The 12645-nt window shown below is 58.7% G+C and overlaps 4 protein-coding genes across 4 annotated transcripts; all 4 read left to right on the top strand.

The window, feature by feature from the left end:
• Window positions 1–249: 249 nt before the first annotated feature.
• Window positions 250–1197, top strand: JKF63_06289 (uncharacterized protein; the record flags this gene model as incomplete). Its single annotated transcript, XM_067902239.1, has 1 exon — window positions 250–1197. The coding sequence occupies one exon, from the start codon at window positions 250–252 to the stop codon at window positions 1195–1197; it is 948 nt and encodes a 315-aa protein (XP_067758736.1).
• Window positions 1198–2041: 844 nt separating this feature from the next.
• JKF63_06288 (uncharacterized protein) lies at window positions 2042–3343 on the top strand (the record flags this gene model as incomplete). The annotated part of the gene is made up of 1 exon (XM_067902238.1): window positions 2042–3343. The coding sequence occupies one exon, from the start codon at window positions 2042–2044 to the stop codon at window positions 3341–3343; it is 1302 nt and encodes a 433-aa protein (XP_067758735.1).
• A 977-nt stretch (window positions 3344–4320) lies between these two features.
• JKF63_06287 (uncharacterized protein) lies at window positions 4321–5802 on the top strand (the record flags this gene model as incomplete). Its single annotated transcript, XM_067902237.1, has 1 exon — window positions 4321–5802. One exon carries the CDS (start codon window positions 4321–4323, stop codon window positions 5800–5802), a length of 1482 nt encoding a protein of 493 aa, XP_067758734.1.
• Window positions 5803–6959: 1157 nt separating this feature from the next.
• On the top strand, window positions 6960–11975 carry JKF63_06286 (uncharacterized protein; the record flags this gene model as incomplete). Its single annotated transcript, XM_067902236.1, has 1 exon — window positions 6960–11975. The coding sequence occupies one exon, from the start codon at window positions 6960–6962 to the stop codon at window positions 11973–11975; it is 5016 nt and encodes a 1671-aa protein (XP_067758733.1).
• Between the last annotated feature and the right edge of the window lie 670 nt (window positions 11976–12645).

The raw sequence follows: 12645 nt of genomic DNA, 5'->3' as shown, positions 1-12645 counted from the left end.
GATGCTCTTTCTGCCCCCCCCTCCCCCACCCACCCACCCCCACACACACACACCCCTCCCCCCCGCTCTCTTTTTTTGTTGTTGTTCTCTCCCGATAGAGACCCCCCTTACACACATATATATACAGAGAATCAATCAGCACGGTATCGTGGACGCTAACGCATCTTCTCTGTTTTGTCTGTGTGTCTGTCTGTGTGTTGCTTTTTTGTTTTTTTTTTCTCCCCCTACCCTCTTCCAACACGATGAGCCATGCGTTACCGTCAAAGTCATCATCACTGTACTGGCCGTGATCAGCAAGCTGAGGAGCTCATCAATAGCCAAGAGGCCTTGAGCACGAAGGAGCAGGAGGAGGTCCTCGCATACTTCTCTCGTTCGCTGCAGGGCAGTAGGCACTTCTTCCAGGTTATTGTGTGCCTCCATGTAGTGGTAGCGTCTTTGTACATGTCTCTCTTGCTGTGCGGCTCCTCGCTGATCGATGTGTCCATTGACATGACAGGGACCTCTGGTCTCGTGCAGTCAGCTCAAGCGCAACAAGGATCAACGGAGCCTGCAACCGTTGAACTGACTTTGGCAACGCTGAACGCGGAGAACGGTTCTACACAACGCACGCACGCGCCAAACAATATACATCACCGCTCATCCGCTGCGGCCCGCGTGCCATCTGGAAGAGTTATTACGACCCTCTCGGTTGTGGCAATGCTTTACAACGTCGCGCTGCTGCTGTGGGCGGCGTGGAGCTGCTACGAGGCGTGTTGCCAGCTTCGTGTAGACGTCGAGGATCTAAAAAGAGCAGGGATGGGAGACTTGAACAGGCGCCACCCCCAGGAAAGCTTCTCATCTGTGACACCGGCTACGAAGCAACGACTCACCCTCCGCAACCTGTGTAAATGGGTCAAGGCAGACCCGGTTCTTGCCCTGTACGTGGCAGCAGCCCTTGCTAGCCTGAGCTCGCTGTTCTGGGCGACCGCCCTGATGCACCGCCAACGCGCCACACAGAGCGCATACGCCGACCTCGGGCTACAGCCGCTGCCGGTGATGTCGCTGCAGAACATCCCCGGTGTGGCGTTGGAGTGCGTGCTGGTGGTGTGGCAGCCACTCTTCCACCTTGGAGTTGGGATTTTGGCGCGCTCGTTGCTGAACACTCGTGAAGAGTTGGTGGCCTTGTCGAAGCTCAAGTACCGTTACGACAAAGCATGAGACCGTAACTGCAGTGGAGTGGATGGAAGTAGCTGGATGGTCGAGAAGAAACGAGAGAGGGAGGGAGAGAGGGAAGATGTGACGTGGAAAATATTGGACAAGGCGAGTGAGTGAGTATGTGTATGTGTATGTGTATGTGGGAGAGAGAGAGAGACCTCCTCCCTCTCTATGACCCTATATTTCTCGACCTCACGTTTGTACTCCATTAGGCCACTTTACATACACACGCACACCTTTATATATATTTATATATACATACACACAGCCCCCCCCCCCACCCCACCCCACCCCACCCCCATTCTGTGGAGATGTTTTGTGGGCTCTTGTGTTGGCGTGTGTATGTGTGCCTTTATGGATAGACACCTCTCGCTCTCTCCCCCTCCCCCTAACCCCTCATATGGTCTTGAGGCATTCTGCGCCTATAGGAGGTCCGCGTGTACTCGCTGGTCGGTGACACCGCTCAACGCCCATGTGCTTCGGTGGCAAATGGGGGGGAGGGGAGAGGGGGAGAGGGAGAGAGGGGGGGGGTTGCCTACTCCACTTGCTGGTACTCGATCTGCAGGCACTGCTGCCATCATCAACCCCCCCCCCACCCCCTTCTGTCACTACACCCCCTCACACTCAACAGAGTGCACCCCCCCCCCCTTTCCTGATGTGCACTCACGAACACCAGCCCGCACGCGGGAAGCCGTTACAGTGCGCATAATAACGCCTTCTTACGGTGGGGGGGGGGGGGGACGACTAACCGTTTCCCTCTCTCTTCTTCACCCCCACGCTCTGCATTTGCCTCCACTCGCCTCCCTCCCTCCCTCCCCTCCCCCTATTCTGTCTCTCTAGCTTCAAAATGAAGAGCAGCTCTGCGACAAAGTCGGGCAGTGCGTCAGCGACACATCGCACCGCACACCTCGTGAAGTCCAACACCCGTAGCAATGGACACACTAGCGGGAAGCGCGCACCCGAGCACGTGAAGGGCAAAAGCGCACAAACTGGTGTGGCCGCCACCCCCGTCGGGGAGTCGGACAAGGCCAAGTACACCGTGATCATCACGAACGTGGAGAACGACTTTGGCAAGTTGCACAAAGCCTGTTTGCCTCACTACTGCGGCCTGCGCAGCGACTACGAGGAGATGCTGGACGCAGAGCGACTCACTAACGATGGGGGACCGCAGGCGCGGCGCCTGACCGCTGCAGTGCGTGGCTGCAGCTACGCAGTTCGCTGCCGTACAGAGACCCGCTCAGCCGAGATCAGCCTCTACGGACCGGCCAACGCTGACTTTGCACCGATGCAACTCAACAAGACCCCTCGGCGACTGCCAACGCTGGCGACCTCATCGGCAAAAGCAACGCAAAAGGATGCGAGCACCCCTGTCGAGAACGTGTCAGAGGTGACGACGACGGCGAGTATCGGTGCGGTGGAGCAGCTGGCCCTGCGACTGCGGCGACAGCACTACTTTGAGGAGAAGCTGCCAGTGAGCGTGCACTTACCTGGGCGAACCGCGGGCGAGGTGCTACTGCGCATCGATGAAGATGGTGCACCAACCGGCGCGCTGAACAGCGGAGAGGATAGGGAGGCACATGAAGACGATCACGCGGACCTTCAAGAGGATAGCGACTCCACCCCAGTGGCGGTGTCTGCCGCCGGCGAGAAGCGACCTCACAGCGTCAGGGGAGACAGCAACGAGGGGGACACTCCGTCTCCGCAGCGAGTCAAGACGGAGGCGCCCGAGGACAATGCCAAGACCCCAAGACACGATAAGACAACGAAAAGGGAAGGCGATCCGAATGTCAGCAACAGCGACAAACAGTCAAAACGGATGAAGTCAAAATCACCCCGAATCATCACGCAGTTCCCGCGCCGGCAAAAAGATTTTGTCACGGCGGTGGCGGCGCTCTCGTCCCGGGTACCACTGCAGCGTGTGCGCAACCGCCTGCGCGACCTCCCTGGGTATCTTTCATGCTGGCCTCTCTATGATCGGCATTTCCGCGTCGTCTTCCGCGACGCAGAATCGCTCTTCAAGGCGAAGCAGCTCCTGGACCAGTTCGAATTGGACGCCGGCTTACGTGTATCACTCCTGCTCTCCGACGCGCTCTCCCGCACCAACGCAGAATTTGTACGCGCGCAGGAGGGTGAGGACGCGAACGAGTAGAAGGAAAAAAAAAAAGAAAGGTGATGTGAGCATCAAGAACAAACAGCGTTTTTCCTTTTTCTTTTAACGAACGCATGTGGGCTTGCGGGGGAGAGGAACACGTCTGCCTGCTCATTCTGTGTGGGGAGAGGAGGGAGGGGAAGCGTCTGTCTGTCTCGAGACGAGTCGATTAACTGAGTAACGGTGTATGAACGAGTGCCGCGGTGTGTGTGTTTGTGTGTGTGTGTGTGTGTGTGTGTGTGTGTGGAGAAAAAGGGGGGAGTGCCGCTTGCAGCCGTAGCTCCGCTGCAGATCGTATCGGTGTGTGGCTCGTGTGGAAAAGGGGTATATGCACGCAGCTCCCCTCCCCTCCTCCCCCTGACCCCCCCCCCCCCCCCCCCTCGCCCTCCCCTCCAAAAAAGGGGGGAGGAAGGCCCCTCATATTCAACATAAGCGCTACATTCGATTTCCAAACTTTAAAAAAAAAAGAAGATATAGGGGAGGAGGGAGGGGGGAACAATGATAGGAATATTGTGTGTCTGTGTGCACACCGGCGTTGCGCACGTGCTAAGCCCTACAGGCACACACACAAAACGTACCCCCCCCCCGCCAAAAAAAAAAACGACAAATAGAGGAGTGCAAAGAGCTCTTCATTTCCCAAGTGGTCTGTGATGAACCCCAGTCATTCACACGGCGAGGCCTCTGGTGGGCCCCTGGGTATTTTCGCTTTGCCTAACGGTTTGATGTAGTGTGTCTGTGTCAGGGAAGCCTTTTCATGGCGAGGTCCCCGCTCGACACCTCTCTGGACGCACATACAACTCTCTCGCTCTTCCCCTCCCCTCCCTCCCCCCCCTTTCCGTCACCGGATCATTCTTGTTTCGAGTATTTACGTCGGGCGTGACACTTCTCTCACTCCGTACACCCGTCACCACTTTTTTTTTTCTGTGGGAGGGAGGGGGGGTAGAAGTATATTGTCAGGGTGTGTGTAGCTCTCTACAATGGCCCGTCGTGATCGCGTGCCGCGGCACAAGTCGCATACCCACAAGCGCAACAAGAACGCCAAGCTGTCCCCGTTCCAGCGAGAGCAGAAGCGAGAGAAGATGGCGAATCAGGTGCCGACGGCGAAGACAATGGGCGCCCTCGACAGCATTCCGCACAGCCAGCGCCGTATCTTTGAGTATCTGCAGGAGGCACGCTCCCGGCAGCAGGCAAAGCGTGCCGCACTGCGGCAGGAACGGCGGGAAAATTATGTGGAGGTCCGTCCCGCCAACGAACGCGACAGCGGCAGCAGCGGCAACGAGAATAAGTCAAAGAAGACGCAGGAGGCAGCAACAGAGAAAAGCGATGAAACGACCTCGGCTGCTTCTGTTGCCTCCACAACAGCCGCTGTGATGAGCACGAAAAGACGCAGGGACCAGTTCAATTGTGCCTCCCTCAACGAGGAGCTTGGTGCTTCCGTCGGCGCAGCTCTGCAGCCGCTGAGCAGCCGCCACGGTCATGTGACCGCTGCCGGCCATACCGATGGCACCTGCGATGGGCCACGCACGGTCGAGGAAATCATCGCCCGCAAAAAGGAGCGGAAGCACAAACGTAAGCAAGAGGAGCGCCGAGTCCGCGTAGCAGCAAAGCTGCAAGAAATGGAGGAGGAGCTAGACGCGTACACGAAGCCCATCAACGGCAGCGGAGGTAAGCGGAGCCGCAACAAAAGAGGCAATGAAGGTGGTGGTGGGCAGACGGAGAGTGCCGATGAAGTACGCAAGCGCGCTGACCTCGCCTTTGAGCGCAAGCTGCGAAGCATGAAGAAGGAAGAGGAGGAGGGCGTGCTTCGGCGCGCGGCGGCGGAGGCCGCTGCTGCCACGGCGCGTCGAAAGGAAGGCGAGGGTCGAGAAGGGAAGCGTCGCCGAGAAGCTTCACTAGAGACAGGAGAGCACCCGAATGGGAATGGCGAAGGTGCGGATGAGGCGGCGCCGCAGCGGCACCGCAAGCGCATCTCCTTCGACCCCGACGTCGAGAACCGGGTCGCTGCAGCGGATGCGAATCGCATCAGCAAGCTCAATGCAAAGCGGAAGCCGCAGGACTTTTACGAACTGGTGGATGTGGTGCGCTACGGAGAGAGGGTAGAAGCCCCACCTGTGTTCGAGGTTGTGCCGAACCGTCACGCTGCCGTGTCGCGCCTCGCGAATGCGCTGGAGCGAGAGGAAGGCAGTCATGGTCACGGGAGCGGTGCCGCCGACGAGCGCCACAGACTTCTTGCCGGGGGAGGGCCGTTGGCGGAGCGAAAACGCCTGGCGCGGCTCGGACTCGCACCGGCCATCACCCAGACGACGCGCGCCGATGGCACAGCAACGCGTATTAGCAAAGAAGATGAGATCAAGGCACTGCGCGACCGCGTCATGGCGACGTACCAGCGCAATCGACGAAAGACGGTGATGGAGCGTAAGGGTGTAAACATGAAGCACGAGTTCCCGCGATTCGCGTAACTCCCCTCGCCCCGCCCCTACCCCTCGTCAGTTCGTGTAAGTGGAGGAAAAGACACAAATGAAGGTCGTAATACGTGGGCACCAATCGTGCCCTCCCCACCCCCGCCCCCTCTCTCCTTCCCCCTTCCCCTCCCCCTTGGACGCCCTTGTACAGTATGTGATTAACCGTTCTTAAATGGGTGAAGTTGTAAACCGTGGCTCTCCCATGTACGATGGCGTAGACGCATGCGTACCTCTCTGTGTAGATCTGCGCAGTTGAGTGATGCTGCTGCTTCACCCGCGTGTACACACTGTTCATCGCGCCATATAACCGCATCGCATCCGAAAGAGTAAAATTGCAAAGCGCACACGGTCCACGAGTGGGGAAGCATTAACAGGCACACACTCACTCACACGCTGTCGGTGGTGTCTGTCTAAGCGGTGCCTTCCGCTCACTACTACTACTACTACTCAGGGCGACAGCAGCCGTAATGACTCAGCCGAAAAAAAAAACGAAAAAAACAACAAAAAAATGAAATCAAACCCCCAACGGAGAGTGACTTGAACCCCCTCTGAATCCTTCAAAAGACGAAGAGTTGGGCTGATGCCACTTGCACCGCCCCTCCTCCCCCCCCCCCACCCCCACCAGGCCATCCATCTTGTACTAGAAGGCTCAACAATTCAAGCAAACGCCACGTGCCCGGGAGCAGGAAAGGGGAGGGTGGGGAGGCGGAAGAGAGGAGACAGAACGCCGTTTGCGCTGTACGTAGAGGACCCGTTATCGCGGGGTTTCACTGTATACAGAAATATACTATCTGCATACAGATTGTGTGTGTGTGTGTGTGTGTTGATGCGGCTATCCTCGCCCCGCAAACTTCTCTGTGCGTTTGCCCATCTCTGCAGTTTCACTGTTCACTTGCACTGACTCACCCCCTCATCCCCCCCCTCCCTCGAGACACACACAAACATATATATATATATATACGTGTACCCTGGCGCCAGCAACCTCTGTGTCATTAAACGCCCTGCCCCCCTCTTTTTTTTTTTGCTGCACCGCTCCTTTTTTTTTTGCTGGCGTCATTTCCCATCGTCGCACGAGGACGGTATTTAAAAACACACACACACACACGCAGTGATTGTTGCCGGCTCTCTGTCACCCGTGGCATGGCCTTTCAACGATGGATGAGAGGTGGCATGACATCCTGCTCCATAACGACACCGGCGATGCTGCCTTTCACAAGGGCGCGCCGCTAGTGCTGGAGGCGCTGCAGATCATCGGTGACGTGCAGCTCATCTCCGCGGCGACACGGCTGGGCTTGCACCTGCGCGAGGTGGAGCACAGCCGCGCGATAAACCAGCTCAACGCCACTTTTACTGACAAGTATCTTTACCAAGAGCACGCCGCTCTTGCAGAGGCCGCGGCACCGCTCTTGGAGGGGATAGTGAATATCCTCCAGGGATGCACACCCGCCGTCGCCGCTAGTGCAACGGCGCCTTTAACAGTGCGTGTGTCGCCCATTGCGGAACTGGACGGCCTACTTGTCCCTGCAGTGGTCTCCTCGGACGCGTCAGCCGTGCCGCCGCAACAACAACCGTGCTCATCCCCGACAAACGAAGCCTCTGCCTCTCCGTCCTCGCGCGATGCCGCCAAAAAGCTAACGGAAGAGCTGCGCGCGCATCCCTTGCTCAGCTACAACACCTTCCTCGACCGCCTCAATCGCCTCAGCAGCCTCGTCAGCAACGGTGAAGTATTCAGTGCGTGCGAGCCGCGCGTGAAGGTTCTGCAGAGCCGCTTCAACCTCTACCGCGCCTTTAATGGCAGTCGCGAGGACGAGCACCACCCCAATTTTGGCGGCAGCGACATACGGCGCGCGCCCAAGTGCGACCTGCGTCGCGTCGAGACGTGTGTGAGCGCCGCGTCGTTGGTGCAGTTCATCACAGAGCTGCGCCGAGACCACCCAAACTACCCGCTCTGCACAGAGGATGTTGTGGAGGACACCTTCGGCGAGGTGCATACAAAAGACGCGGCAGATGCCCACAAAAACAACAGCGACAGTGCGCCGGCCACGGTGTCGCACATTTCTATCGAGGAGGCAGTGCGACGCTTCTTTGGCAGTAACACAGCCACGTCGGAGCGCGTGCTGACGGAAGAGGGACTGTGTCTGCACCCGAACTACGCAGCCGACTCCGCGGACCGATGGCTGAGTCTGCGGCAACTCGCCGACTCTGGCGATAAACCCCGTGCCGTTCACGCCAGTCGGCTGCTCCAGCACGTACTGAGCACCTCTGGGGGCGCCGATGGAAAGGGGGAGCTGTTGGCACGGCTCCTGCAGCCAATCCTCAAGCGTGTCCTTTCCTCCGGCACCAAGTACGACCGGCTGGAGCTAGAGCTGACCGTGTCCGGCGAGAGCGTCTCTGAGCTACCACGGCTGGCGCAGTGGTGCGCATCAAGCGGGCTCCTAGAGTCGTGCCCCGGTCTGTTCTTTCGCCTTCATGTTGTGCAAGACGCCTACAGCGTGGGCACGGAGGGAACACCACGACAAGGGCAGTACATTGAGCCGCACGGAACGCAATCCAGGTGCCACGGCGCTTCATCTACGGCCTCTTCTGGAACCTCGCCCCCGCTCTTCTTTGGAGATCTCCTGCACAACATTTTCGGACCCATCTGGGAAGCCTACCTCACTGCTGCCGTCCCTGTTGCCTCTAGGAAGGGAGGCAATGGCGTGCCCACTCCCCCACCCCTTGCGGAACGCCGTGTTGCAGAGATGCAGGCACTTCTACAGCGTACAACAGGCTTCTCCGTCAGCTTGACCAACAGCGCCACAGTCCAAGAGATGCCGCTAACTGGCGACCCGAGCCGCCAGTTCCCGCTGCCGAGTAAAAACGCCAGCGGTGGCTTAGCGGGCGCCGCCGCCACATCGCTGACACCGCCGGATGCCTTTTTCGTCTATCATATCTGGCGTAATGTCCAGCTTGTGAACGCGTTTCTGCTTTCTTTTGGTGACCAACTAAAGCACGCAGCAGGTGCCGCTGGTGCCCGTCGCAATACAGCAGAGACGACCTCGACTGGTCTTACGCGGCCTGCCTTCACGTTTACTCTTCACGGCGGCGCCAACAGCCGCACCCTCTTCGGTGAAAGCGTTCTCGGCCTGCTGCTCGCTGACGCGGTGGTAAACCCGTCGACGACGTTCGAGTGGAGCCCGCTCACGTATCTGTTCATGCTCACCCAGCGCCACGTCATCCTCACCCCATCACGAAACCGGTGCAGCAGCGCCTCGGTCAAGCACACACTTAGCACAATGGCCATTTCCCTTGCGGTGCAGGTCGGGTTGCACGTCAGCGTCGCCACCCTCGACCCTCTCTTCTACGACACAACCAACGACGCGCTCAATGAAGAGCTGATGGAGCTCACGAAACAACGCGGGCTGGCCAACGCCGATGTCACAGAAATGTGTCTGCGCTCTCTCGAGGCGAATAGCGGGTGTCTCACGTGGGCAGAGCGGCGAGAACTCCTCGGGTACGGCTGGCCGCACGCGCAAGCGCGGTACAACCAGTTCCCTGTCACGCAAGTAAACCCCCTGCGGCTACACAACCGCGCCTGCGCGCTGGAGCACGAGCTCAACGTGCTCTTCACGGCGGTGCGCGCGGGCGGCAAGATGAGAACAGATATACCTCGGACGGTGGGCAGCGTACCTGATGAGGCGCACCTCCGCGCCGCACTCTTCCTGCCACCCGCGATTAACGATAGCAGCGATCCCTCCGCCGCCACCCTGCACTTCCCTGCGGGCAGCGCCAACGCTCGTGCGCTGCAGCACGAAGGCGACCCGGCTTTCCTTTTGAGTCTCTCTGGCTACTGTGCGCATGAGGCGTTCATGCAGTACCCACGCATTCTTATCCTGGGGCCCGACGGGGCAGGGCCCAGTGAAGAAGCAAAGCGTTTGATGGCGGCCATGGCAATGCGAGAGACCTACCAGCAGTTCGTGATTCGCCCTGAACAGGTCCGGCACGCTCATATGGAAAAGCTCCGCAAGAGTGAGAAAAAGAGCAGCCCTGGCAACTCGTCGGCGGCGTGGGTGCTACGGTGGCGCGACGGCGTGCTGGACTTGGACGAGAGGGGGTCGAGGCGCCACGAAAGCGACGCTGGCGATGGTCCTGCGTCACCCTTGCCAACCCTGCCCACGTGGGCGCAGTTCCAGAAAGACACACGCACGCTACGCAACCTCTCAAGCGCCGACCCCGTTGTTGCCAAGTACGCCCAAAAGCGGCTTGGGATGCTCGAGTCAAAGTACAAGCTGCACGTAGCGTTGACGAACGATGATGAAGAAAGCTACGTGATCGGGACGACGACTGCACCAGCGACGCTCAACGCAGGGGCGAAGCTGCGCCTCAGCCCCAGTGGTGAGCTACAGGTGAAAGGCGTAATCGCCGAGACACGCGCGCAGATCGCCGCCCTCTCACCGCGCCGTGTAGTGCAGCAGGTGCGCGGTGACGCACACAACTGTGTCAAGGTGGATGTGCACTGCCACATGGCCAGCGGCATAACAGCGAAATCGCTGCTGGAGTTCATGAAACATAAAATTTGCGATCACCCGGATGACGTCGTGGGCTTGGACCCCAAAACCGGTGCCCCGATCACCCTTGTGCAGTTCTTTGATCAAGTTCTGGGAGAGCTGAAGCAACTGGAGTCGGTACCGTTGACTGTCCCGCAACGCGTCAAGAGCACTACCGTCCGCCATGGCCCCCAGCACCTCGCCACGGAAGGCCAGGAGGAGACAGTGGCCAGTGCGAGGGCGGCTCGCGTGGTGCGCCTGATCGCTGAGATGTCCACCACAGCGCTTCAGGTGCACGCCGGCAAGGCCACATTCCACCGCTTCGATCGCTTCAACAACCGCTTCAGCCCAATGGGTATGACTTCGATGCGCTCCTTGTTCCTGAAAACAGATAATTTTATGCAGGGGCGGTACTTCGCCGAGCTCATCCGCGGCGTCTTCAAGCAGAACGAGCGGGAGGGCGGCACCTTCACGGAGAACCGCCTCTCTATTTACGGTCGGCATAAAGACGAGTGGGACCGGCTGTCACGCTGGTTTGTGTTGCATGGGGTGTCGCATCACACAAACAGTTGGATGATCCAGGTGCCGCGGCTCTTTCACCTCTACAGACGTAGTGGCCAGCTCCGCAGCTTCCAGGAGATGCTCACAAACATCTTTGAGCCACTGTGGCAGGCATCACTGGACCCGAGTAAGTTCCCCTATCTGCACTTCTTTCTCAGCCACGTGTCCGGCTTCGACAGCGTCGACAACGAAAGCGATCGGGAGCCGGATCAGACCATTGACACACCGCCAGCGCAGTGGGTCAGTCCCGAGAACCCGCCGTTCGCCTACTACATGTTTTACATGTGGGTGAACATCACGACACTCAATCGCTACCGTGCCTCGCGCGGCCTCAACACGTTTCAGTTTCGCCCCCACGCCGGAGAAAGCGGTGACCCCGACCACATGGCAGACGTGTTCGTGTTGGCGGACGGCATCGGCCACGGTATTAACCTCGACAAGCGACCAGTGCTTCAGTACCTCTACTACCTGGCGCAAATCCCGCTGGCCATCGTGCCCATGTCCAACAACGCACTCTTCCGCCGTTATAAGGATCACCCGCTGCCCAACTTTCTGTATCGCGGCCTGAACGTCGCCATCGGCACGGATGGGCCCCTCATCTTCCACCGCACAGAGCAGCCACTGCTGGAGGAGTACGGCACGGCGGAGGCGCTATGGAACCTGTCGGCCGCGGACATTTGCGAGTTGGCCGCGAACAGCGTGCGAACCTCGGGCTTCCCGGTGGCGCAGAAGAAGCGATGGCTTGGGCCGCTCTACTACTTGCGCAGCGTGGCGGGTAACGACGTGGCGCGGTCGCACGTGCCGCAGACACGGTGCGCCTTCCGCTACGAGGCGTACATGGAAGAAGTGACGTATTTGCAGCGCCGTGCCGCCTGCGACATGTCGTGCCGTGCCATGCGGACACCGCTGGAAGAGGAAGTGGATATAATGGATGCCGTCGGCATCTCCCGCGAAGAATTGCTGGTGCGGCTCTGGAGTGGTGTCGAAATTGTGGAAAAGCCACGTCGCTTTTCCACGTCGCTAGGCGACCTGGATGGACGTCCATCACGCATAGCCAAGGCCCATGACGTCTCCCACATGTGAGTCTACATATATATATATATAATTGGAGGGGAGAGGGGGGCAGAGCTTGCTTTCACTGCTTGATGGGGGATGATCGATCGGTCTCGGACAAGCGGGTTACACTCCCTGCCTCCCCCCTCTTATTAAATTGGTCCTTCCTTTCGTATTTCTTTTTTTTCCTTTCTTTCCTCCTGCTTCAAGCCCCTAATTGGGCGACGAGCTCAACACCACCCCACCTCACCGGTGTGTGTGTGTGTGTATGTATGGAGGGGGAGGGGAGGTGGAAGTGTTGAGAGGCCAATTCCATATGACCCCCTCCTCCTGGTGACGACAAAGGCGGGGCCAAGTGAAAAAAGAAAGTCGCTGATGAAGCCAGAGGGAACATCATCGGTACAGATGCCTCGCGATGATGCCCTAGATGGCACGGTGTCACAACAAACCTGCCACAGTGGACAGACCTCTATCGTACCTGTGGGTGGGCCAAGTGCCGAGCTCACTGGAGCGTACCCCAACCCCCCCCCTCAGACAGTCTTCAGTGCCTAATTGGTGGGGAGAGAGTGGGCTGTGTGTGTATGTGTATGTGAGAGGAGAGGAGAATTGAACACACACACAGACGTGATGCGGCATAGCTGAAGTAGTGGCCACAGTGCACAAAAAAAAAACCTTCCCCACCTCTATTTCTCTGTAGGTG

This window comes from Porcisia hertigi, chromosome 13, assembly GCF_017918235.1.
Source record: "Porcisia hertigi strain C119 chromosome 13, whole genome shotgun sequence".
NCBI classification, from domain to species: Eukaryota; Euglenozoa; class Kinetoplastea; order Trypanosomatida; family Trypanosomatidae; genus Porcisia; species Porcisia hertigi.
The sequence above is the reverse complement of the archived record's forward strand: the minus strand, read 5'-3'. Positions and strand labels throughout refer to the sequence as shown.